The 26,866-nt window shown below is 47.3% G+C and overlaps 2 protein-coding genes across 2 annotated transcripts in view; one reads left to right on the top strand and one right to left on the bottom strand.

The window, feature by feature from the left end:
- Positions 1-26,866, bottom strand: part of Snp (Snipper) — a 302,062-nt gene that overhangs the window by 9,332 nt on the left and 265,864 nt on the right. The window contains exons 2-4 of the mRNA XM_089541710.1: positions 6,343-6,538; positions 2,968-3,121; positions 2,313-2,429 (exon numbers count right to left, since the gene is read on the bottom strand). Coding sequence (XP_089397836.1) covers positions 2,313-2,429; positions 2,968-3,121; positions 6,343-6,449 — 378 coding nt within the window. The 5' untranslated portion in view covers positions 6,450-6,538. The remainder of the gene's footprint in view (positions 1-2,312; positions 2,430-2,967; positions 3,122-6,342; positions 6,539-26,866) is intronic.
- Gp210 (nucleoporin 210) overlaps positions 12,376-26,866 on the top strand; it is a 132,022-nt gene continuing 117,531 nt past the window's right edge. Inside the window, exons 1-9 of the mRNA XM_089541563.1 lie at positions 12,376-12,716; positions 14,233-14,357; positions 17,383-17,514; positions 17,583-17,652; positions 20,085-20,374; positions 21,252-21,371; positions 21,448-21,510; positions 25,112-25,218; positions 25,285-25,425. Coding sequence (XP_089397689.1) covers positions 12,544-12,716; positions 14,233-14,357; positions 17,383-17,514; positions 17,583-17,652; positions 20,085-20,374; positions 21,252-21,371; positions 21,448-21,510; positions 25,112-25,218; positions 25,285-25,425 — 1,221 coding nt within the window. The 5' untranslated portion in view covers positions 12,376-12,543. The remainder of the gene's footprint in view (positions 12,717-14,232; positions 14,358-17,382; positions 17,515-17,582; positions 17,653-20,084; positions 20,375-21,251; positions 21,372-21,447; positions 21,511-25,111; positions 25,219-25,284; positions 25,426-26,866) is intronic.

A 26,866-nucleotide genomic window follows, 5' to 3' on the forward strand; every position in this document is an offset into this window, starting at 1 on the left:
TTTCGCCCCTTTTCGCGCTGGCTTCACATACACAAGGCAAGCAGACGCAAGTCAGACAAATTGTGCATGGAATGGCCATGGGCAGCCCCACATAAGGGTCTGTGGGCAGCGTGGCTGACAAAGGAGGCACTCAACAGAATATAATTTCACGTAGTGCATATTTAGGTTCAAAAGTCATCTGCTGCAGTTAGCTGGCAAAACAACTCTAACCAGAGCTCGCACACAAAGATGTTGACAGGCTACTACCACGGACGTTTCACAGAATGTCAGTGCATTTCGCAAACTACTGGTCTGTGCAAAATGTATGTAGGCACCGGATGTTCGGCATGCTGTACCACCACGCAGCTAAGCATACTAACTACTGTGGAGGGCTTTTACAATGACTGCAACTATCTGGCAGCCAAAAGACATACAAGCACTTTCTAAAGGCTCTGTACTGAAGAGACATAAAGGGACCGACAATCGAAGTTTAATGACCAACTTGTTTTTCGGTGCAGTATAGAAAACTCATGACCAAGACAGCAATGGTTTTGTTAGGAACACTTCAGAAGATTTTTACTGAGAATTTTTCAAACAGTGGGTGCATTTGTTTTTATGCATTACAATGCTGGAAACTATGATCAGCAAGCGTAGTAGCGATTGCCCACTGGAAGAACTGATAATCTACAGACTAATATAGTTTCAGCTACCAGACAGTAATTAGACAGCTTTATTATACTAGTGCAGTGTAATCTCATAGCCTGAGTCGCTTTGGGACGTTAAACCCCATAAACCAAACCAAACCTATTGCAGTGTAAGTGCCCATTGAAATTTTCATACCCAAAGCTGCTAAGGCCAGTGAAGTACACCTCGTCGACAATAGTTCTGTAATTAATTCCAATTGCAGACCTGGAGCGGTCCGTATGTTCCACGATAGAACACCTGGATCTGGCAAAGAGCACACCTCCCCCCTCTCCCCCCTCCTCTCAAATCTGCGTTCGCAACAATTGTGCTCTGGCCAGAGCAAGCGGAGGGCACTCGCACACCGCTGAAGGAGAAAAGTACCCAGCGTTCCTTACACTCTCCCTCCTGCATCGTCTGCTATGGAACGGCACACTTCCAGTCAAATCTGATTTCAGCGGAGCAGTCTGGATTGCTCCATGGAGCCATCTTGGCTCGGTGACTGCTCCCACTCTGCCATTGGACTTAGCAATCCCCAATCCCAATCTGCTACTGGAATAGCCTCACTCCGAAAAGAGCGGACAAAGTTGAATCCAGAAGTGCTCCAAATCTGCAATTGGAATTCACCGTTAATAAACCGAGGACGCTTCATCCAAGAAATGCGAAACACTGTGGTACTATCTAGTAACAAATGCTCAAAGCACTTCATCACTGATGTAGAGTGAGTACTTCATTTCATAGCATCGCAGCATTTCACACCTCTATGCCACCTCTTCTTTTTCTTGCAAAACTTTCAGAATCCCTCAGCAATGTGACCACTCCCCACAGTGTTATTAACTTCTGCATCTAATCAAACACTTTCAATACAGTCAATACTTTCAATACAGTCAGACTATATTCCATTACTTGAAGCACGCAGAAAAATTTCCCGTCTGTTGTTTATGCATAACCTTTTAACACATAAACTAAACATACCTCGCCCTGTAATTCTCAAACAATTGTCGCGCCAAACACACCATTCACGAATTCATTTGCTGGAACCCATTTTTGCAAAGACTGACTCATTCAAGCACAGTTTTTTTCCACGGACTGTTTCTGACTGGAACTCTCTTCCCGAGGCCATTTTCCAGTCCTCAAATTTTAGTAAAGCTCTTGAGAAGCATTTTCTCGAGTGAATGAGCGTTGTATTTCGTTATTCTGCTCATTGTTTGTAACCCCATGTATTTTCTTAGTATTTGTCATTTTCAATGCCTTGTATAGGCCCTACTGCATGGGCCAATCTATTGGCCTGCAGTATTATGAAATAAATAAATAAATAAATAAATAAATAAATAAATAAATACTCAGGGAGGACCTGACATCAGCAGAACTTTAGGATGACAATTTCAAGAAAGTTTTCGTTTTATAATGAGAGTGGCTTTTTGTGCATGTCATGCTTGTTACTGCCGCCAGCTGAATGGTGAGCACTTTAAAGCTGCATGCACATCTGTGGTTTTCCCACTAATAGCACAGCACCTGAAGCAAAATGCCACAACTCATGGCACCAGCCATGCCTTCATTCTTGCTACGACAGATTGCCAACGGTTACAAGGAACGGCACTGTTGGAATGAATTTCTACTCGAACCGCAGTCGCATAGAAGTGGGCACTTACCTCTGTGCAGAATGCTGTCAGCTGCGGATGTGCCTGTGGCTCGACGTATGTGTGGAATGTAGCCTCTGTTTCAAAGGTGCTGCCGTTGACCTTAAGCACTGGAAATTCAATGATCTCCTGCATGAAGAACAAGTCTGTTAGAAGGAACACGAGATGGCACTGCCCATACTTCAGCTTTTGAGTCAGCTTTCTGTACAAGTGCGCATACTTTGGCTATCACAAGTATTTGCAGCTTAGTGTACAGGGCCCTTCACGATTTAATGCGTAGTTATTACCACACCGCCTGCTCTCAGCTTTGCCTTTGGGCACTTTGCAACTTTGGGCACACTGAGCAAACTGCCTGCTTCCCATGTGCACTAGCTTGTGACGAAAGCTGGAGAAGTCAACAACAGCTGCACCCGTTGTTGCGACAAGATATGCCACTTAAGCAGGTTATACAAAGGGACAAGAAAGTGGCAACCCTTTTTTAAAGTGCCATTCATTCATGCAAGTCTCCTTATATCTAAGCCATGCACATAATGAAGAAAGCAACAAGGCACAGGAAAGCAGGGCATGGCTACCCTATCATCACTCTTAGAAGGTAGCCCATGCTCGGGATGTAAGTGGTAGGCTAATCATCAACTTAAACCAACAAAACAGACAAGGTTGCAAGCACCTGTGGTGACGGCACTCCTTTTTCTCGGCTGCATGTGGCCTCAAAGTCCAGCACCAAGAAGTAATCAAAGTCCTGCTTGGGGGGGACAGCAGCAGCTGAGAGATATGCTGGTGATGACGCCATGCGGGACATTTGTTTCTTCTGTTGTAGATTCCTGCAGAACGAAACACAATGCCACTGATTCGGTGCACTCTGCATGTGCCGTCAGCACAGGCAGTTTATAAGGCATGGCAACATCAAGAAACATAAATCTCCAAGCAGCCCAGACATGCAGCTTGCATTTATTGTCAATGATTTTGAGGGGAAGAAGAATAAGCACGTTTTGCTTGTGCTTCTACATTCTGCTCTCCAATTTTTGCTTCTGTCGCTTTTGTGCTGACTTCACCGTCCTAGACGATGATGAGTGGCCCGCCATTTCAGCTGCCTGGCACGGGTAACAGTGTGGGCTCAGTAAGACAATGAGGCTCTAGCCTGCATGTTCCCCCGAAGCTCCCGGCGTCATCTAGCTTCTCCGACTCGGAAGACATGGAGTACAATGATGGCTACACCGAGGTTATGAACCAGCGCCTGAAAAAGAAACTTTTCAGTACCTTTCTTTCTTTCTTTCTTTTTATTTGTTGCTTAGACATTTTCCTAAGAAGGGGCTGAGGCTAAAGGCACAATGTTGCCTGACAGGGCCTCAGCCCCCTACTACATGACAAACAAACATAAAAATTACAAAAGTCCGGCGGGCCGGTACAAAATAGTATTGTTGATATGGAAGAAAAAAAAAACAAAGAAAAGTAGGCACAAAAGTAAGCGTTATACAGAGGAAAATACATACGGAAGAACATACACAGGAAAATACATACACACTCAGCAAAAAAAGACAAAAGCGCTTGACAAAAATTTGCATCATAAATGTACGATGAGTATATAAATAAGAAACAAAGTCCAAGACATACATGAAACACTACATCAAATAACAAAGTTCTACTTAAGGCTTATTCTAGCCTACTGAAAAACAAGGCATTATGGACATATAAGCACAAACAAGAGTACATAGATGCGAACACAGAATCAGTAACTGTGAAAAAAAAAAAAAAAATGGACTACAACATGCTTGCATGAGAAATTTTAGCGATTGCTATAGGTGACATCGCTACAGAGAAAGCTCCTTTACATTCATTTTTGAAAGTGGAGAAGGGTTTACTGTAATTAATATTTATATCTCTTCTATTGAGAATTCTGATAACCTGAAAAAGACAATGCTTGACGACCATAATTTGTCCTTATCCTCGGTATCTCTATTTTCGGGTCTCTGATAGCGTACAAGTTTACTCTGTCAGTGGATGTGACGTACAAACGATTTTTATGTATCCATTGTAGCAACTTAAAGTAGTATACCTTATCTGCCCTCAGCATATTGTACTTTAAAAAAAGTGGATGCGTTCTTAGTTCCCTTTTCTCGCCATGATAATTTTCGCATATACGTAACACCTTCTTCTGTAAAGTAATTAATTTTTTGTAATTAGAATCAGTTGTCGTACACCAAACTAAAATACCGTAACTTATTCCAGAATAGAATAGAGACTTCAAAAGACTGTGGGCCCAGTGCGAGTACAAAGTGGCCTAACCAGCAGAGTGCAAGCACAACAAGAATTAATGAGGTCAGTGTATGTGTACTACCTCGCACTTGCACAATATCGTACATGGCCTATGGAGGGCATGGAGAATCTCAACTCCATCAACAGGCAGACTCTGACTCTTGAGTGACTGTCTCTCGGCCAAGTCAAGGAAGTGCTCATTAAAGCAAGTAGAAACATTTTCTGCGCTGATGTCTCTAACCAGGTCATCCTAGATATGTTGAAGGCCGTGTCAGCCCTTCACAACATATGAAAGCGCTCGTTCTTTGCTCAAGGGCTCGTGCCATTTCCGAAGTGGATGCAGAGGTAGCTGACATGGACTTGGTGCAACTACTGTCTTGCCCTGTTCGAATTACTGACATTCACCACTTTGAACAACTGAGCTTGGTGTGTGAGTCCAGTGTTTGAAGGCACCAGTTTACCAGTGCAAGTTAAAAGTGGGAGTGGGATTTGTGAGGCACCCAGCGCGCCCTTATTGTACACTGTCTGCTGCAGTGCAGCAAATGCCAGAAGCTGGGGCATGTCAGCGCTCATTGAACGAGCAAGAAAACGTGCCCGCATTGCAGTGGAGACCATGATGGACCTAGACATATGCAGCTGAAGCACCGAAATGTGCCAACTGCAAAAGACCTCATGAGGCAACCTCTAAGGAGTGTCCGAAGGTAAAAAGAAAAATTAAGATTTTGAGGAAAATGGCGAGGGAGGACCACTCTACTCAAAGAGAAGCAGCAAATGTGGTTCGTCGCTCGAGAGGGCTCAAACTCGGCAAATGAACTAACAACACATCAGGAGGCTGTGCAGAACCCATCAGCACTAGCTCCACAAGTGCCAAGTATGCCGACCACCAGAAGGACTCCGCAGTGTGGCCACCTCTACCATCGTACTCGGTAATCGCTGAGACATGTATGCTTATGCGTCCAACGGATGTGTCTACAACAAAAGACCGAATCAGAGTGATGCTTAAACAGCTGATAGGCACTTCATGACTAAGGGTTGGACTTTTCAGTTTCAACCAAAAAGGCCAATGAAAGCATGCCGAATTTAGTTTTTGAAGTTTGGTTTTAACCGAATCTTCATTTTCTCTTTCTTCGCACTTCAACGTCTTGCCCACCCAAACAACTTGGCACCAGTTAACTGACTGACCCCCAAGGTGCAAGATAAACGCTATGTATCCGCCAGTGCTCATGTAGTAATCCGTAGCCACATGCATGCTCTTAGGTTGAAGCTCCGCGATGTTTTCTTAACATGATCGAAGCAATGCACCCCTAAATTACATGAAAATTCGAAGCTTTCGCGAATCCTGGGAACTTTTCGCGCCTACAGTGCCCCAATTTCTCAACACACTGGCCCGGCAGCGGCTGCTGCCAATATGAAATGAAAGGTGCGGTAACACTCTTACTTCTTGACCTCAACCGCGCCTGAGGTATGGGAGAAAGGTAAATAGAAAGAAAGCATGCAAACAAGCAAGAAAGAAAGAAAGAAAGAAAGAAAGAAAGAAGGAAAGAAAGAAAGAAAGAAAGAAAGAGGTGCCGTAGTAGATGACTACGGAATAATTTACGGCCACTTGCGGATCTTTAACGTGAACTGACATCGCGCAGCACACCGGCGCCTTTTGCCCGAGTGCTGTGCGCTAAAGATCCCCAGGTGGTCTGATCTGGCGCTTTTAGTCTGATCGAGCCACGCGAGCGAGTACCCGCGAGCTGCCGCTACATTATGACCATTACGACCAACGCCGTTGGTTAGGACTGACCTGCTCGTGGACCAACGGAAAGGCGCCGGTCTGCCGCTGGCCCGCGCCGCATGCACGGCCGCGTGCGACAAACGGGATGAGCACCAGGCAACGCACCGCAAGGCCATGCACACCTTTCTGGCCGCTCTCGCTCCTCCCAGTTACTTGCCAGTTACATTCGCACCACGGAAAACAAACTGCTCCGACTCCGTACGCTCTTGTGGAACTAAAATGCGTAGTGAATACTACCTAAAGTTAGGTTCTGCAGGTTGTCGCGACATCTGTTAGCAAAAAATTAACTCTTTTCAATTGTTACTTTTTATTGTACGTAGGCAGCAGCGTGCAGTATCGCATTTGTATTAAAGGCACTAATAACTAAATAACTAACCAAGACAATGAAAACAGCGAAAAGGATCGGGGAGAGGGTATGGCGGCTCTATCAAAGGCACTGCATACTTCATCCACCAAGGTCCAAGAACTATCCCGAGCATGATCCCGAGGCACGCATGTGCATTTTTTTTTCTCGGGGGCATGTGGGAAGACGAAGCTTCGGATTGACATCTGGTGGCTTGTTCTTGGTTCAGTTTCGTTTTCATTGTTTTGTGTAGTTCATTTGAGACCCGGAGCATCCGAAGGATGCAAAAAAAAAAAATTCAGCGGGCACTTTGGCTCTCTAAAGTGCTGCAAGGCGAAAGCGTTTCCTGGCACACTGTTTGTTTTTATTTACTTTTTATATTTCATATTTTTTATTTATTTTTATATCCTATTTTATTTTGTTTTTATTTTTTATTTTTCTTTTCATGACTTTATTCTTCTTATTTTAGTTATGAAACCTATGCATTCACTAGATGCGCCTTTATTCATGCTGGAACCTTGAGTCTTCGTGGCGGAGTGGTAGCGTCTCCTTCAAATGCCAAAGGCCCTGGTTCAATTCCCACCCTCGGCGCAGTTTTTTTTTTAAGCAGTGACGCCGAAAGGCGGACAAATCTGCCGACGCGTCTGCCGACGCGTCTGTCGACACGTCTGTCGACACGGCTGCCGACGCGTCTGCTAACGACAGTATGAGGCATTAAAGGCTTTTGGTGGCTAGAAAGGGGAGGCGGCGCGAGCGCGCATTCCGCTGATTGGAGAAAACGCGCCTTCGATATGCTGGCGACGCTGCTCTTCAGTCACCATGGAAGCTCAAAGCATTATGGGTATGGAGGGGAAAAAAATGGCGGGTGCTTAGCCAAGGTAGCTTTGGTTAGGCCCATGGGTTAGGCCCATAGAGTTAATATAAGTTAGGCCATGGAGGAAGGAAAGAACTCCTTCCTCCATGGGTTAGGCCTTGTAGGTTGCGAAAGCAAAAGCGCAGCGCCTCCAACTGAAGGAACGCAGTGCGCCGCGTCTACAGGTCACGCGTGGCTACCGGCCGCCGTTAGCAAATTTGTCTGCGTTTCATATTGGTCGAAATGGTCGTGACGTCACTGCGCGCGAATTTTGACGGGTGTCCACCGATTTTGGATTGGAAAACGTTTATTGTCAGCACTGAGCCCTAGTGGGCATTATACTAGGTGGCTTCGAGCCCATGGCTCTTGGCGACCTTGTGAGCCCACTCAGTGGCCCGGACTTGCGTCAACGGGTCTGAGCTGGCCAGTATAGCCTCCCACCGCCACCGAAATATGTGAGACAGCTGGTTACTGCTCAATTTCCTTTCCTCAAATACAATTTTCATTTTCTTCATTACGGCCTCTCTTTCTTCTTTCACTCCACTTCATCCCTTCCTGTACGGTGCGGTTCGGGTGTCCACCGAGATGACGCGCGATTTCCTTTCCTCAAAAAGCATTGCGTTCAAAGGGCAACGCATTGCGCCGAACGGGTGGTGGCGTTCCGTGGACCCCCTGGCAGCGCTACAACATGCTGTCGCGTTCCACTCCTAAAGGCAAAGATTAAGAGTCATTAATTGGCAGTTAATTAATGCACCAACAGAATGTGAAGTGAACAATCGCGTAGCAGAATGCAGCACTCAGGCTTTCGCCTTCCACCACTTTAGCCGCTAAAGTTTCTCGTAATTTTTTTATATATTTTTTTGATGTTGCGACTGAGAGAAAGAAAACATAATCTACAGCTGGCATGACGTCACAGCGGCAGTAGCGCAACAAACATACACCGTAACTGCAGCCGGGCTCTCGAAGGAGCGAGTTGGTCGCCCATAATCTACAGCTGGGATGACGTCACAGCGGCAGTAGCACCACAGGGAACGTTACTAGAACGTTGCCACAGGTGCGCGGCGCGACGTAACTGCAGCCGGGCTAAGGAGCGAGTTGGTCGCCCATATTCACTCCGCTAAAGGTCAAACGGTTCTAGTAACGTTGGGTCACGCGAAGGCTTGAAAGTGCGAGTAGCATTATTGCTTTCGCAATAAAAAACTTTTGAAGCGAAAAGCTTCACTAGGCTCGTCAGTAGTAGTAGTAGTGAAAACATTTATTTTTTTTTTTTTTTCAAAAGGAAGAGTTAGGGAGTAGGGGGATGGGGATAGATAGATGTGGAGCTTCAGTGGTCGGTATTCCCTAGTCCAGGATCCCGTTGGCCTCCGCCGCTGCCTTGGCCCTCGTCACCAGCATAAGCTGTGTGCTCGGGTCGGAGTCAGCCAGGAGGGCCTCCCACTGCTCTAGACTAGGGCTATTTACCTTTGGTAGTAAAGGGCTTTTTTCGCAGCCCCAGGTGGCGTGGTACGTTGTGGCGTAGCCCCCACACCACACGCACTCTTTCGCGTATCTGTTCGGCCACATTTTGTGATACATGGCTCTGCTTGGGTAGGTGTCTGTTTGTAGTCGTCTGAGCGTGGTGGCCTGCTCTCTGTCGAGGATATCCGCCGGAGCCGAGTACTTCTTGCGCGCTCCCAACAACGCCTTTATTGCCTCCCCGTAAGATTCTGGCGTGCTGAAGGGTTCGACCGGCAAACCCGCCCTCCGGTTCGTGAACCCTCGGACAACGGTGTCTGCCATGAGATTTCCCTCAACCCCAGTGTCAGGGACCCAAATGATGGTGTGTTGAATGCTTGTGTTGTTTGATCCATGTCTGTGTTGTTTTTGTTCGAAGAGGATACTCGCGGCTTTTCGGCCGATCCTTCCATCTCTGTATGCCCTTGCTGCAGCCTGAGAATCCGTCGCTATCCAGTAACTCAGTCCCTGCCGATTGGCTTCAGTCAGGGCTAGAGCTATGGCGATCTCTTCCGCTGCTTGTGTTGTCCTTGTGCGCACTGATGCACCAGTAACTATATTCCCATTGGCGTTCACTACTGCTACCGCCCTAGCGTTTTCCTTCGTTCTGTACTTGGACGCGTCAACATACAGAGCCATCTGTTTTTTCTTTAGGAACCTGTCCAACTCCAATGATCTCGCCGCCCGTCTTCCTTCGTGGTTCTTGGGGTCCATGTTTCTGGGCACTGGTTTAACCAAGAAAGTGCTCCTAATTTGGCTGTCAATGTCTGTCTTGTCTTCGCCCTCGTCTTCTGCCGGGTATCCTAGCTTGACCAGTAGTGCGCGGCCAGCGGCTGTTCTTTTAAGTCTTTCCATTTGAAATCTGAGCATGGTTTCGCTGTGCTCCTCATACGTGCCGTACACCCCCATGTTCATCAGCTTCTCTGTCGAGGCGCAGGTCATGACGCCTAAAGCTTGCTTATACGCCCTTCTGATGCATGTTTCCATTTTGTTCTTTTCCCCTTTGTTAGGTTGTAGGTACGGAAGCGCGTACGTCATCCTCGGTATGATGAGCGCAGAAGTGATCCGTAACGCATCTCGCTCCTTCACCCCTTTTCTCTTGTTCGTAATCCGGCTTAACATCCTGCATATCTGTTTCGTGGAGTGTTCCAAGAGCTGGATGGTATGGTCCCGTTTGCCTTTCTCCTGCAGCCACATTCCCAAGATGCGAAGCTTATTTGTCCTCCTTACGGGTTGTCCATCTATCTCTAATTCTATCGTTCCCCTGTCCTCTTTATTTTTGTGAAGTCTAATAAATACTGATTTTTCTGGGGAGCACTGCATCCCGCTAAATAAAGCAAATTGACCGATCTCATCCGCCGCTCTTTGCAGTATTTCTTGCTTGTTTCCCGTCGATCCTTTTGCCGTCCACACTGTGATGTCGTCCGCATAAACTGAATGTTCTACATCTTTGATGTTTTTCAGTCTCCTAGTTAATCCAATCATTGCTATGTTAAAGAGCAGAGGTGAGATGATGGATCCTTGTGGCGTCCCTCTGTTTGGCGTCGTCTTCTTTTCTGACCTTATGTTGTTGATGCCGATCGTTGCTGTTCTGTTAGACAGGAAGGCCTTTACGTATGCGAAGATCCTCTCCCCACAGTTTGTTGCCGAGAGTTCTGTGAGAATGGCATTGTGGCCGATGTTGTCGAAGGCCCCCTTGAGGTCTACGGCCAAGATTACGCCTTCTCGAGTGCCCGATATTTGTTTTAGTACCGTGTCTCTTAACTGGAGCATCACGTCTTGCGTGGAGAGCCCCGTTCTGAACCCGAACATGGTATCCGGAAACAGACCGTTGTCCTCCATGTAAATGCTCAGTCTAGTCTTGACCACTTTCTCATATAGTTTACCGAGGCATGAAGTTAGGGAAATGGCAACACCGCTAACACCGTGCCACTATACTACAGATTTGCCACAGCTGCGCATGCGCGAAACCGAGTGCCGTCACGCGGAGTGCAGGTGGCTCTACATGGAGGAAAGAATGTGGCTCTACTAGAATAGGGGGCGCATCGAGCGCCCGAAAGAGAACCTACCGGAAGTAAGCGGCCTTGTCCCGGAAGTCAGCCTTTGGCAGTGCACGAAATCGGACCTCAGTGCCGTTTTGTTTTCCCACTTCGCATTTCGTTTTTTCACCGTTCTCGCCTTTTTACATGACAATGCCTACCTTTTGCGCCGTAAACTGAGCGAGGAGACCAGCGAAGTCTTCGGGAAAGACGTCTCAAAAATAAGGGTCCATGGCATTGCAATGGGACGACACTAGCAGACGACAGGATGTCGCTACACACAGCAAATATGGAGCGTCGTCTACTCAACTCTGTGTCGTCTCGTTGCGCTAGCTTCGCCAACTCTGCTCTTTACTGTGATTCTTGTTCCCACGCTCAAGCAAATATAAGAAAGAATAGGTGGAAACATTCACCAGGCAGTTGACTTTGCAGCGACCATTTTGTTTAGACCATGTTTAGACCGAACCGGAGCGAGGGCCTATCTGGTGAGGTGTCGACGGTGTTCGGTTGGTTCACATTAGCGCCTCCAAAAGGTATGGTACTGCTTTTTCGACGGAGTGTGTCACGTATACTGTTTCGTATACGTATTGTAGCAAGTTAAGCCTGAATAGGCTTTAATTCATGGTGCTTGGTGCAGTTGACTTCTAAAAGCGCTCCTCACGCGCACTGCAGCATTCGTCTTTCTTGACAGTCGTTCTTCTCGCTCTGCGCCTTTTCTTTGCTGCACGAAAATTCGGTTTTAAGATGACCTAGCCTCATCGTCATTCCACTACTTCTCCTTCACGCTCGGAAGACAAGAACATAGTGTTTAATGCACGTACTCTTTACCGCGGCAGAGTGAGACCTGCATGCCTGTTTTCTTCGGTTTCTCTGAAATTACATGGTTCTGCACACAATGCTCACATTTCTCACGTTCACCTTGCTTGTTCCTTTCATCTAACAGCAGACATTACACGCGAACAACGCAAAAAACTGAGAACGAAAGGGCGAAAGACGCGACTTTTTGCATTGAAATACACAGCAGACACCCGACTTCTGGGACAAGCCGTCCAACTTCGCTGAGAACATTTTCTTTAACATGTGTTTTTTTTTAAGTGCGCCTGTTAAGCACGGAATATTAGTTTTTGTAGTATTCGTTAGTTGGCCTAGCCATTTTTTATTTTAGGAGAACTTTGCATTTACATGTTTTTCTGCTCGTTTTTTGCAATTTATAGACAGGATGATGAATGTTAGGGCATTCTGGATTATCGAACAGCGTTTATTCTTGCATTATTTTTTGGTCAAAAGTTGTGGTTCTGCAGTCGGTAGCTTACCTAGCTCACCGGCTGATGATGCTTTGAGCGCCATGGATAAAAAAAATAGGCAATGCTCTAGGTAGCGCTAAGGGAGCGCCATTGTAGAGCGCCATCTACCTTGCCTCGAATGTGCGAACCTTGGTGCGAACGCCGGCGCCGGCCTCCATTTCGAAACTGGTTTGAAACATGGCGCTAACCGAGCGCCCTGCACCTTTCTGGTCTTTTTTATTAATTGCGCTGAGCGTTTCAGAAGCAGCAAGGTTGAATGTGCCGAGGGTCCTGCTGCCCTATTTACAGGAGGTGGCTACCAATTACACTCTGAAGCTCCTTGATGTGGGCGGAAAGAGCTGCTACGAATGGTAAGCACACGTGCTTGTCTGTCTGAGCTTTGTTCGTAGTCGATTCCACCTGTAGCATACACAACTCAACTTGTTCGTAGTCGCGGCGCCCTGCCTTGCAAAGAAAATGCCCTCGAGTTCGGCACATATATTTTTGGAGTATCCGTGTATTGCCTCAAATGAGACCTGGGCGTAGCGCTAGCTGGAACGCTTGTACACGGCGCTCTTAGTTTAGCCAGTCTAGCTGCCCTCGTCCAGTTGTCGAAATATCGGCACCAGACGCAGGAACCTCACTCTCATTCACACCGCATTCAACTCTGACCAATGCTGCCGTGACGAATGCTGTTCGTTCAGAAATTGCGAATAACGAAGTGCCCAAGACGGCGCATCAAACTTTCTGCAGCAGAGGCAATGTTTGCGAGCACGCGTCCTGAGCGGCGACAGCCATCATGCGCAGTCTTCCGCACACTCGACTAGAGCGTTCGAACGGCGCGCTCCTTTGCGCGTTTGTGACAGTAGCCGCTGCCTGGCGGGCCCGACATGCGTTTCAGAGACGAGAAATGAGGCACGATCCATGGGAATATGCATGCATGATAAAATATAGTTCGGTCGCTCCTATAAATGACGCCAGTGTACTCCCCGGTGCACAATTCGAGCGTTCTAAACAAGTTAGTGGAGTTGATGTAACCACCACAGTTGTGGTGGTTACATCAAGAGTGGAACCTCGAATCTGTAATTTAGTTCATGATGACGTTGAATTTTAATGGCACAAGGGCAGCTTTGGCCAAAGAGTGCCATGGCACAGGTTGTTTTTCTGTGCACAAGGTGGAGTCGAACTCATTTTCCAGTCATTTCACCCCAGAGAAGCCGAGCACCAGGCCGGGGAAAGCTTGTACCTATTGTCATAGGCGTGCGCAGAAGGTGAAAATGGGCCCCCCCAATCGGCATGAGAGGCCCCCCTTATTGGTGGTCCTGTGGAAGCCTATGCCCATTGTATCACCCGTGGATACCAAGGGTGCTGGGGTTTGAACCCTGTTCTTCCGGTATGCGACGCATATGCTCCGTAGTTTATGTTCTTCAGCTGTGGTGAAAGCATCTCAGGACGCCTGTTTTTGAGTGTCACATCACATGCAGATCAGTTATATCAGTGCTAGAGGGGTGCTCTGCCAACTAGTTGTCTTGACCGAGACTGTACTATGCTAAGGGGGTGCAGTACAGAAGCCCTGCAGAGATTTTGCAGTGTGATGTGGTGCTATGGATGACATTGGTTGGGAGGTTATTCAAATGTGGTGATTTAACTGAATGCTGCTCAACTGCTGAGCCAGAGGACACAGGTTCATTCCTGGCTGCATTTCTATACAGGGGGAACACACGATGCACTCGTGTGCTTTGCAATGTCGGCACACGTTAAAGAACCCCAGGTGGTATAAATTGAAGCAGAGCCCTCCATTATGGCACCCCTAATCGCCTGTGTGTTCCTTCGGGATGTCAAACTCCACAATTTGCAATTTATTTTTCCGTCTTCCTGTGTGTGCAGGCAGTCCAGCCGACCTGATGTGGCCACCGTGTCCACCGAGGGCAACTGCCCGCAGGAGGCCAATGTGTCGGCTGTGTGGAGCATGCCCAATCGACAGACAGCCATGATATCGGTCCACGAGCCAGGTGGACATCCCCTTTCATGTGCACCTTGTGTTGTGCTGTCCTTTTTTTTCAAAATGCCTCTTGTGGCCTAGTCATTATGGCCATAGTTCTCATTTTGGACCTCCTGACCTCTTTCCACAGAGTGAATTGTAGGGAGCTGGTTTCTGTGGCACTCACCTAAGCAGTAATGCTGTTGCAATGCTGACGGCAGGGAACTGTTCCACAGTATGAAGTGAGCCACATTTGCGCAGGGCCTAATGTGCAACGAGCCTTACTAAAAGCTCATTTTATGGCGGGTGATAGCCTGTGTACATTGTGCTCGATCCTTCCGTAATCTTCCATATCTTTCTTAGAAGGAACTTTAATACATTGGCATTAGAATCCTCATGTTGGAAAAATCTGTCCTTCCTTCTGAAGCCTCGGTTGGTAGGTGGCAAAGTGGAGAGGGAAAGTGGTAGAGGGGTGGCGGGTGGGGTGGAGTCTAGAGGGGGATGGCGTGCCACATTGTGATTGCTGGATGGATCAGGAAAGTGGAGCGGGGCTAAGGCAACTGAGCGATTGAGTGACACTTCGCAGAGAAAATTTCCAACTTGTTGGAACCTCGCTGCTTACTGCCGCGGCGACTCAAAACAGGTTTTTGTGCTGTAGTGGCTGGATTTGATAGCGTTTTCGCTTGCACATGAAACAGGCTTCACAGTGTCACGCGGTGATTGACGGACTGGATTGCACCACCTGTGTGCACAATCTGAACCCGTCAGTGGCTGCTCTGTCCAGAAGGAACAGTAATGCTAACACATACTCTGCCGCATCAATCATATTGACAGTCTATAATTTTTGTTTGTTGGAAATACTGCTGACGATGCATGGGACATCGTGACATTTGAGTAACAGTGCTCTGTGCATTATTCTCTGCTCTGTGCATCCGTGTCTTGTGGAGTCCAGCCAAAAACCAATACTTGCTCTCTGTAGTCTCATATTCCAAGCTTCCATCAGTCTTTCCGAATGTTACTGTTGTTGATTGTGATAATCAAGGAAAACAAAAGCTCACTTGATTACACTTAAAAGATTGGCCATTCATGCTTCCTAGTTTTTACATTTTTCCAGACATAAAAAAAAAATGTAATTATTATCAGTTCTGCATTTGGTTTGGTGTAAAAGAAGATTATTTCTACGAAGTAGCCTTCAGTAAAACAGTTCATTGGCATATTAGCTCAAGGACTATTGTCTAACCAGCTTTTAATTTATTTATTTGGTACGTGCATCGCCGGCAGGCATTACAGCAGGGAGATCACTTGCACGTTCACAAAAACTACAAATCATGCACTGAACGTGTGGAAAAAAGGCCTCATTTGATCCAATGTTAACAACATGTGGTGCCAAAACATTCCATTCGTGAACTGGTCTCACAAAGGAAAAATAATGGAAATAATGGGAAGTTCAAAAGTTTTACATTGTGGTCCCTTCTCTTTGAAACATAGGACGGCAGCTTTAGATGCTTGTCTATACCAGTTTTCGAATAATAAATATTGTGAAAGAATTTCAACCTCAGATTTCTTATGCGATGTTCATGGTCTAGCCGTTGAAGATTGCTTTTGCTGACGTGCTAAATTTCTGGTCATAATTTGAGAGAACAAAAGTTCTGCCCTGTTCTGAACCTTTTCCAGCTTGTGTGCAAGCATGTATGGGTCCCAACAGATAGATGCATATTCCAGTATTGTGCAGATGGGAGTAAAGTGTAACTGTTTTTTGTGGTTTTCGGGAAAATGGCTCAAGTTTCTTCTTAAGAAACCTATGACATCAGCAGCTTTCTTCACAATGTGCTCAGCATCGTTTGAGCACCTCAGGTCAGCAGTGAGATAAACTTCGAAGTACTTAAAATTTTGTGCTTTGTTTACTGTTTATACAACATGAAAAAGAATATTCAGAGGCAGCATGGCAGGCATATTTTTAGTAGTGGGCATTTTTTTTCCTCTTCGTTTATTCCCTGACCTCTGTGTGTCATGAGAGAGGATTCCGGGAAGGCTATAGTGATCCTGGTTAGTTTGTGACAAGCATGCGTATAGTATCATAAGTGAGTCACATGCATATCTGCTGTTGTGTTAATGCTTTTTGAAAAATAATTCTTCCTTTAGTAACTTTTTTGAGGATCCAGAAGTAGAGATCAAAGGGTTGCACTTCTAGTGAGAGGTTTTGCTTGCAATAGAAGTGGTTATCTCCTAGCTTTACTGCACTTCCTTTCACACCTGTTGTGTTTGCTGCAAGGTTCTTCAGTTTGTTCACACCCACCTCTGCATGTACCAGATGTGCGCAGCATGACTTCTCACTTGCTTTTCAGTGCTATGTTTGTGAGGTTCTTCTGTGCAGGTTCAGTATTTTCATCTTGCCTGTGATTTTGCTCATTTTTAGTCATGCACTACGACTGTGCAGTCATCAGACGTTGTTGCTGTGCATATAGGTACTTTTCTTTTACTGTTCATTGTTCTCTTGCTTGGCCTTATGCTATTTGCCTTATTCTCTTCAGTAATTTGCACACACCTCTTTGCTGCTTATCATCAACCTCAGGAGCAAAAATTTAGGTCAGAGACTGGTCCTGCAGTCAAGGCTGGTTTTGAGCATTGTACATGCTGCATATCATCAATCACTTTAGGTTTTTAGAACAGAAATATTCAATCTTGATTCTCTTCGTAAGCTTGTTGTTGGTATGAAATCCGGTGTGCTGTTGACGTGGGGCTTTTTGGAGGGAAGGTGTTGAATGAAAGTTCGCAGGGACACCTAATTACATTATGTAATGGCAGTGCGATGATGTTAAAACCTGTTGGTGCCTTTACATTGAGCTTTGTGTCATTCTTTAATGATTCTGTTTGCGTACCTCCCTACGTCTGTCCGTACACAACCAGACGTCTTTTTGGGTCATCTAGTGACGTCTCATGTGTGTGACGACGCATTTCTACCCCTATGAGGCTTCTAATCACATTACATTAATAATGCAGTCTGAGCCAAGCTTTGCGGTCACTGCAGAAGTGCCGCTCATACCCTGTATATGCAGGTTCGGGTGAGACGCTGCGCTGTGACGTGATTGTGGATGAGCTGGTTGCGATCCAAGTGGTGAGCACCACACATGAACTACTGATGGAGGACTCGCCCGAGCTGCTTGAGCTGGTCGGACACAATCGCCAAGGTGTGTGGTACCTGCAAGGACAGGGCCCCGGCAGTCGTAGTTGACCAACCTCTTTCTGGGTGGTGCAGGGGACACCTTTTCCTCCCTGGAAGGCATCTCCTTCGACTGGAACCTGCAGCAGCAGGAGCCCGTGCTGAGGTTAGTGCAAGAGGAAAACCTTCATTTCATGGGTGCGGTACATGGCTGTGCATGAAATTAGCATACCTGCCAACTCTTGCGATTTTTCTATAAAATGCACGATTTTTTACCCTTAATACGATTTTACACATCTTGCCTGAACTCTTACAGAAAATAAATTTTATTTGCGATAAGCATTTGAAGTTCTTTAAAAAAACACACACACCGTTGCCTGTGGTAAATTTGCGCCACCATGAGAGGGGGATATGTACACCATCTGTGAAATTAGCAGCAGAAGTTGGAACATTGTGCAGTAAAAATCGTTAATTTGACCCAACTAAATAAACGTTTATTCTTGTATAGTACTCCTCAGCCATGGTTGATTCAGGTAATCCGGACTGCTGCCACAGTCCCGCCAAATGTTCATGTAAGACTGTGGCGTCGGGAGGTCGTTTATTCAGATGCTCAGGGGCTGGCATTGGTCATTCCAGGCAGGCTCCAAAAGTGGTATCCAGTTGTGCTATGACGTGCTCGACTGACCGTCGTCCACATATTCGTCCCCAGGCCTGAACTGCAGGTTACATTGCTTATCGGCACCCCTGTGACATGCATGCAACTGCATATGTTTTGACGATCGGCAGGCTCCCCGCAGTAGGCCGATAGAGAGTCTGGCCGCATAGTTTCGTTTTCTGAGCTTCGCCGCCAGCCTGAAGCAGCAGTGGCTATCGGCTGCGCTTATTAGTTGAAAGTTTGTGCCTGTCTTGTCCTCTTCTCTGTTGTCTTATTAGTCAGCCAGCCGAGCTACATGCCATTTAGAACAATGATTGCGTTGTCGCAGACATTTTTTTATTTGTTTATTGAAAGAGTCTTAATTGCCGCTCCGGCAAGGCTCTGAAACAAATGCGCGGATTCACACCGCCTGACGCTTGTGTTCTTCCAGCATGCCGAAATTCCGCGCTCATATGCTGTTCACCGTTTGTGCGCTTCCTGACATGCGCCGCCATGTGTGAAGAAGCTTCAGCGCTATCGCTGGCGGCGCAACGAAACATTAAAAGAAAAAAAAAAGTGTTCTGGCTTGGCTGCCCCTCCCCCCTCCGTTGCGAAAGTTTAACGAATTTGAAAGCCTTGAGGTTGGCTGGTATGAATTAGTGATGATGCATGGGTGCTACCAGCCAGTCTTAAGCCTATCCGTGTGTGACGGGGAATGCTGGCAGGGCATGAGTGCTTTGCCAGCAGTGGCCCGGATCCCTTTATTGGTTAGATTAGTCTCCTGTATCTGCATCCTGTGGGCTGTGTGCTGTGCTGCTGGTTACATCGAGATGTCTTTGCATGTGGGATGTTTGGGAAATAGCTAGGGATGTTTGGACGGCACTTGGGGTAAGGGGGGGGGGGGGGGGATGTTCCTCGGAAGGTGCTTGGTGTTTTTGGGGCTGGCTGTTAGCTTGCACAGGGCATGAGATTGAAACGGAGGAAGGCAGTGGTAGAAAATATGCAGAAAACATTTAAATGAAATTGAAGACATGAAATTGGGTGTAGACATTTGAAATGCCAATGCGGAGAAATCCTAAAGTTTGTTTGCCAATCTGCAGTAGGTTGATTTTTCTGACAAGAAGTTCAATGCATCGTGCTGCTGCGAAGAATATGGAAAGGAATCTATGTACATGAATACCCTTTGTGGCAGCTATGGCTGTTCTAGTTGCAAATGCTGCTTTGAATTCCATGCCACTTTGACAGATGCGTTCAGGTTGTATGACTTATACTACCCCTGTCACGGGTCAATCTCAATGGTCGTTGAGTAAACACTGAAATTTTCGAGGGCCATCCAGATGCATCGCTGCCACACAGAAAATTTCAATGATCATTGAGTTAGTAGTGAACATGTGATCCAACAGATGGCTGAATCTAAAGACAGCGATGTCATGGTGATGATGGGCAACGATGCGCACTTTGTTTCAGAAGCATTCACTTTTTGCCAGCAAAGCTGCCACAGGCGTCTTTGTCATGTTCATAGCAACTATCCTTGCAGCATTTGTGGGGCACTTCTTGGTTGTCGCAAGTGCTCCAACATGCGACAAAATTAAGAAAAGAAGCAGAACACCACGACACTGCGCAACAAGATCAACATCGGTTTGTTTACATCTGACCACCGGCCATTCTGCGGAGCTGTCATTTGGCAGCTGACCAAAGATAATTTTATGAACTAGCTAATGTGGTCTAAAATTTAGCAATTAAATCAGAATGGTATTTTTGTCTTCATGCGCTGTTTCTTACAAAGTATGGTTAGTGCGAGGTTGTTCTCGGTGGCCCTTGAGATTCCAATGGCCATTCGTGACCCTCCATTGAGTTGATGTCCATCGAGTTCAAGGGTCATTGAAAACGCCATGGGGCACTGGCTGATCCCCTTTGAGATCGATGCCCATTGAATCAATGGGCATTCAACACTGTTGCTGCAGGTTTGTGCCTGTGTCGGAGTGGCCATACCTGCAGCCTGGGGGCACTGGGCTGCAGCTGTGGGAGTCACGGGGCCGCCGTGGCTGGGCTGTTCTGCTGGAGGGGCAGGCGCCTGGCACAGCCCGGCTGTCTGTGCGGCCCACCCACGCGGCCTACGCCAGTGTGGTGCCCCAGGAACTGGAGCTCCATGTGGTGGACAGTGTGCGGCTGGAGCCCTCGGCTGCCTTCGTGCTGGCTGGCTGTCAGGTCTGCTTCCAACTGCAACGCCTTGTCCGAGGGCGACCCCCGAGCCGTGAGTGTGCCCCCTAGCATGGGGTGGCAATTTTGGAAGTCTGACGCATGGTGTGGTGAAAGCATTCCAGTTAGTTCCTATTTGTGAAATAGTACTGGCATTATAAAAGCCTGTTGGCTTTACCAAGTTGGTGCAGTCCACAACTTCTTGTGACACCTAGCTGCAGTTTGCACTTTCTACTAGGGGAGGATGCATTCCTTTCATTTAGCACCGCTGCTGGTGTGCTGGAGTAGTGTGGTGTGGTGTGGCTTGGCAGCTGTGAGCACGAGGTCACACAGTTAAATCTCGACACTTGCCCATCGAAATAGTGCTCCATGTGACACTGACGAGCCAGTAATGGCTAGCAAAGAATTCACTTGACCAGCTGCAGCTGCTGGAATTCTTGAGGGGTGTCGCTAAATGGCTTTCACTCTCACATATCCTTTCAGGCTTGTCAAAGCTGTTGTTTTCTGTGGAAGATATGCACTTGGAATTTGCCGTTCCTGTGTATTTGCAGACCAGCTCATCCTTGGTCCTGTTTTTGCTTTCTGTTGGATTACTGCAAAGGTGGAGGAGCTAGTTTTGATGAGCTCAAGAGCTTGAGCATGCTGATTGAAGACTGCTTGTTTGCATTTCTGAAGCTTACGGAAAATTCATGGAAGGAAGAAGGTGTATGCTTGCCAGCAGTTTCTTGAGGTGCATGCTTATTGCTTTGTTAGCAAAACAGGTCACCTTTCTCTGCACTCCTGGATTTCCTCTTGCCCCCCCCCCCCCCCCCCCCCCCCCCATTGTGAGTGTCGTGTTCACGAGTGCCCAAGACATGTGTCATCTGTTGCGTGGCCTCTTGCATCCTTTGTGCTGCTGCTGTTCTTTGCAACGCATCCTGCGCCCTCTGCAGCGGTGGCCCCCATGGAGCGGTACGCTATGAGCATCGAGGACAGCCAGGTGGCTCGGCTGGAGGGGCAGTGCATCTGGGCCCAGAGCCTGGGCACCACGCGCCTTCTGCTCACCAACACCCGTATCCTTAAGCTGTCAAAGGGATGCCTCCTTTCCTCTTTGTTCACGGGTTTCTCCTTGACTAGCGGATCCCCCAGACCTGTCGACGGAGGACCACCAGCCGGGCGCTGATGTGCACGTGGTCAAGCCAAGCTACCTACGTGAGGAGGTTACGTACTTCTTGCATGGGCCCTGTGCTTGATGCTCAATAAGTGCAAAGCACTCGCCTCAGACAAAAATGTCCGTGCACTGTGCTGTTTCTTGTTCCACAGTCAGCCAGCTATGCTGGCGTTGTGGCTATGCTTCCTAATTTGGTGTTCTCTGACACCGTGCGTTGAGGAGGCATCAGGAGGCAGTTGGTAGTGCATAGCTTACAGTGCGGCATCTCTGCTGGAGCATTCTATCCGTGTGCAGAGGTGACATTGCTGTGCCATTCCTGCGCTAAAGGGATCTTTTAGTACCATGCTTATGCCATGATGCTTGTGGTAGTAATTTGGAGTTTTAAAGTGGAGAAGCTATCATTTGGCTGGCCAAGTCTGGCCCTGACTGGCGCATTTTCGCGACGCTGCCTGTTTCTGCTCTGATCAAGAACCAAAATGGGCAACACGTATCATGATCAACAAAGCAATAGGCACCATGCATTTAGGCCTAATGCATCACGAGAACAAATGTTGCTTTTAAATATGGCATAAATATCAGTCAGGTGCAAAATGTGTACCTGCAAATACCGTGATTTCTTCCTCTGCGGTGCTTAGGTTTTGTCGGGATGTTGTTTGTGCCTAGCACTAAAGGGTGACAGCGTTTCACGGGAGCTCACGCCGATGCTACTTGCGGATGCACTGCACGTAATGCAAAATGTGGAATGTTTTCGCATGCAGAAAACATCCCATGCCATCTAATCTTTGGTCTTAGCGAGAGTCGGTTTTTGTGCCAAATCAAGCGAGGGGTACTTGATCAGCTTAGCATAAGGGGCTGTACAAGAAAGAGGGCTAATGCCTGCGAGGCACACCCACCCATCTGCTTTTCACCATGTGCCGTACAGGTGTGCAGATTTGACAAAGTATGCGCTCGAGCTTTTTCAGCTTGTGAAGTGTACCTGGCTTCTAACGGGGATAGTGCACGCAGCGCTGGTGGTAACTGGCAAGGCGGATGAACTCGCTCCAGCTCTCAATGAGATCCCGTCTCTCTTCATATTTCTGTTTAGACGCTATACAATTTGTCGTTTCTGCGACCCACCGTAAAAGATTTTTAGGCTTTGAAGAGGAAGACAGGTACTGTCGGTCCTCTACGGTGCCATAAGGTAGCTTCCTGAAGCAAGCAAGCGGGAAAACCTTACAGTGACCTCGAAGTGTATGAAAGCCAAGGTGATGTTGTGCACCGGTGCCTAGTTTTCTGGGCCTTTTCCTCACTCTGTGTAAGTAATTGCGCTAAAAGTGAGAGTGGTGTCGATTGTTGCACATTCAGGACTGTGGTGAAGACAGTGCAGCGTGCCCTGCCCACAAGTTCTGAGCACCCGCGTGCTCATTGTAACCGAGTTTTATGTTCGTGAATGTTCTATCTGAGATTAGGTGCCACAGCCGCTGTATATTGTGGTGGCCGCGTCGTCTTTGTTTGTGCTAAGCGAGTGTTCGTTATAAATGGGTGCAACTACTCGCCTTCAGTCAGACTTGTCTAACTTGGACTTTTGCTTCATTTGAACTGACGCTTTGAGGGGTGGAGACACCAGATTTTTTTGTTGAGGGATTTGTCTTTGGAAAGATGCTTGTGACATTTGTAAACATGGACCTCCATGTGGAATTCGCTTACACCAAGTTATTACCCCATATTGTCTCGTATAAGTCATGTCCGAATATATAATATGCTGCGGCTGTATCGGATCCATGGACAACTAACAGTTTGAAGCTAGAAAATGTTCAACACAAAGCTGTCAGATTTGTTTTAACTGTTACAGCTGGAATATATCCCTAACAGCCCTATTGTGAACTGCAGGATTTGAAAGAAGAAAGTATTTATTTAGCATAAAACATGAAATACAAACACAGAACTTCAGGGACCCAACAAAGTTTGTTTAAGGGTCCTGACTTTGGAATAGCTGGGTATGTGACGTCATCACAACAAATTAAAATTATTCTAGTTATATTATCATAATAAAATAAAAATAGAGGAAGGTATATTAGTTGCATTTGTTACTTGCCGTCCTATGGGTTCCTGTCATTTAAAAAAAAAATGGCACAATTTTTGTTTAAAACGAATTCTTTTAGCACAGTCTAGCCCGTTTATAACGAAGCCACTTATAGCGAAATAGCGGTTATAACGAAGAGATTTCAATTTCCCATTCCCATTTTTGCATTTTCAATACATTTTGGGTCCGGTTTTAACGAAGTAAATAAGAGCGCGTCAACGGATATAACGAAGAGATTTAATACCAACCGAAAAATAATCTGCCAATCAACACATTTTTGCGTCCTCGAGGCGATTTTTTCCGCGAAAATAAGAGCAAAATTCGGCTGACGGCGTCCTTTCGTGCTGTCGTCTGCTCTCCTGCGGAGCGAAAGGTTGCTTCACTGCATCGCATGGCACGCCGGTCTCGTGTTGCGCCGTCCTTGAATGGCGTCACGGCGTAGAGCGGTAGAGCACGCTGCGCAGGGGAAAAATGTAAAAAAGAACAGGGACGATTTTTTTTTTTTCGATGACGTCGCAGAGAGCGGCCATCTTGGCCAATCTCGGTTCTCTATTTCTCCCAGGCAGTCGGCGCCACCGCTGGACTGCAGTCTGCAGGAGGTGTGGCAGCGCGCGCTTTGTTTTATGTCGGTGCCGCGGTGCGCAAGGCAGGGAGAAAGCGCGGCAGCATTGTGCATGTTGGAAGCGTGGCTCATTTTTATCGTTATCGCGTTATCGCGGAGTTCGACCAGATCTTTGGTTCGCAGTTGGATGGTATGGAAGCCGCAATCCTGAAGTCCGCACTCGCGAAACGTGTTCAGGGGACGCTGGACGACTTCTTTCAGCGGCAATAAATCGGTATGCCGATGTTTGCATTTTTTTTCGTAGTCCACATATAACGAAGTAGCGGATATAGCGAAGTGATTTCCGATTCCCGCCGACTTCGTTATAACCGGGCTAGACTGTACACGTTTTTTTCCTCTCGCTATAGCTGAATGTTATGGCCTGCCTGCAAACTTGGTCAATTGCTAGACAGTGAGCTTGTTTCTAGAAGCCCTGTACAAAGTACAGGGCATGCATGTCTTAATTCATGGGAAGTGTTTTGCTATGTTTATGTTTTTGTTGCTTTGTATTCAGTTTTGGACTAGAGAACCGTTTTTCACTCTGGTTGCTCACTTCTGTTGCAATGCATTTTTTTTCTGCACTTGTATAACCTCTGTACCTACTCCTGCCTAACGCCTGGGATACAGGCTGGCAGTATACTTGCTAAATAAATAAATAAATTTGCACACCTCTAAGTTTTTTTTTTTTCTAGCCTTGCTTTGCCAAACATTTCGTCTGTAATTTAACCTGCCATTTTTAGAAAAATATTTGATTCAGTTCGACTCAATTTTTAATATTCGAATTCACTTTGCACCCAGTGTTTTGCTATCCGCTCAGGTCTAACTGGAAAGCGCGTGAGGATTTTGCTAAATTTCTCCAAACTGCTGTCCATACTGCTCCCAACCTGCTCCAAAACAGTGTTTTACTTCCTCCTGGGGTCGCCCCAAAGCACATGCTCTCATTTCACCCTCAAAATGCGTCACTCCTCCTTGCCGGCAGGCCTGTCGGTGTCACCAGGGGATGCCTGGGTGCTGGAATGCCAGAGCCTGTACACGGTGCAGGTGCAGCTGTTTGATGATCACCACCACCGTATTCATGCCAGCGAGGTGGGTACCCCATGTTAGAAGGAGGGCTTGCACTGGTGGCTCAACCCTCTCTTTTTCTGTGTGCAGGGCCTGGAGCTTCGTGTCACATTTCCACCTGAGTATTTTAAGGTAGAACACGCCACTGAAAATGGCACACTACATAAGGTGCGTGCTCTCAAGACTGGTCACACCATGATCCGGGCAGAACTGGAGGGATGTCGGCGACCGGTGAGTAAAATCAGGCAAAACTCCTTCATTGCTAGCAGAGCTCGTTAACTGCATCCTTCTAGGTCCAGGGAATCAAGCGATGGCACAAGGGCCTACGGAGCAGGAATTGTCTTAGTGCTGTGGGTGTTGATGCACGATGGGAACAGCTGCTGCCCTCAGTGGCATCTGCACCAACAATTTTGCTACAGTTGAAGCACTTTGGTTGACTGCTGTCTGTAGGCACTTGTGCCTAGGATTCAGTGCAGAATGGTGGACCCATTCAGAAACACTATGTAGGTTCCCTGACACCATCAAGGACACACATTAGTTTCGACACCTGCCAAATGTTTCTATTTTTTTAGATGGCCTTTCTGCATACTGTGTGTGTCTCCTTAATCCTTCCATGCACAGTGTCAGTACTTAGACCAAGAGTGCGCTTCCTTACATGTCCGGACGGCGTGTGGAGAGGGAGACCCACTATGTGGTTTGAGCACCGAGTTGAAAGGGGTCCAGACAGCTCTTGCCGTGTTCGTACGCTCTCACTCTAAGAGAATTAGCACATTCACAGTACACATATTTATTGTGCAGACAGCTACCATACAAACACAAGCACTCTATTGCACTCCCTCAACAAATGCGCGTCTGATGCACAGCAACCTGACAGCGGGCCGCTGCAGATGCGCATGTGGACATGGTTTGCTGTGTGCAGACCGGTGCGGTGGGAAAACTCTGGTGCAAACCACTGCTTACTTGGGTCAGTGGCGGCGGTTGCACTCAGCGACTTTCGCCAGGCGCCTGCAGGTTCTGCGAAGGTATGGCACGAGGCTGTCGGCTTGTGATGTTAGGACGTGTAAAACAAGGCACGCGAATGCCTGTCTGCAGAGGCCTCAGGGACAGTGAATAATGGTTGCTCACGTACCTTGCCGCTTGCATCCAGCCCGAGTTCTGCACTCATCCTCCGCCTGTCTTGAAATCCCCTCGGTGCAAGCAAAACTTTCTCCCTACATCATCAGAGGACCATGCAGTGCGACACCACGGAGTACAGCTGGGACACCTGCGCCGCCAGAGGGCCCTGTGGGGGGGGGGGTTGTGTGAGCCATACCGTGCCACCTTAAGTTGATGGGATTTCAAAGGAGTCAGAAGGGAAGAGCTGCCCTCGAGACAGTGCAAATTCTCCAGAATCAAATGCTCCTCTTACATGAATCACTACTTTGCTGCCTCATGGTGCATGAGGCTTGTCGCGGCTGCTTGTGCCATGTGTGTACATGAACAGGCGTTGCTCTGCGCGGCATTTCTTTTAACATGACAGCGTTAAGTCTCCTGTTGTGCAGAAGATCCGGCGTCATCAGTGTTGTGAGTGAAAAACCCCGGGGAAGCAACCTAGGTGGGCAGCCTAGGTCATGTGACCTTGTGGACCTGCCCACCGGATTGTGAGCAAACTGACCACCATGGCAGGTGGCAG

This window comes from Amblyomma mixtum, chromosome 1 (genome assembly GCF_055824585.1).
Source record: "Amblyomma mixtum isolate Tamu chromosome 1, ASM5582458v1, whole genome shotgun sequence".
Classification (NCBI taxonomy): Eukaryota; Metazoa; Arthropoda; class Arachnida; order Ixodida; family Ixodidae; genus Amblyomma; species Amblyomma mixtum.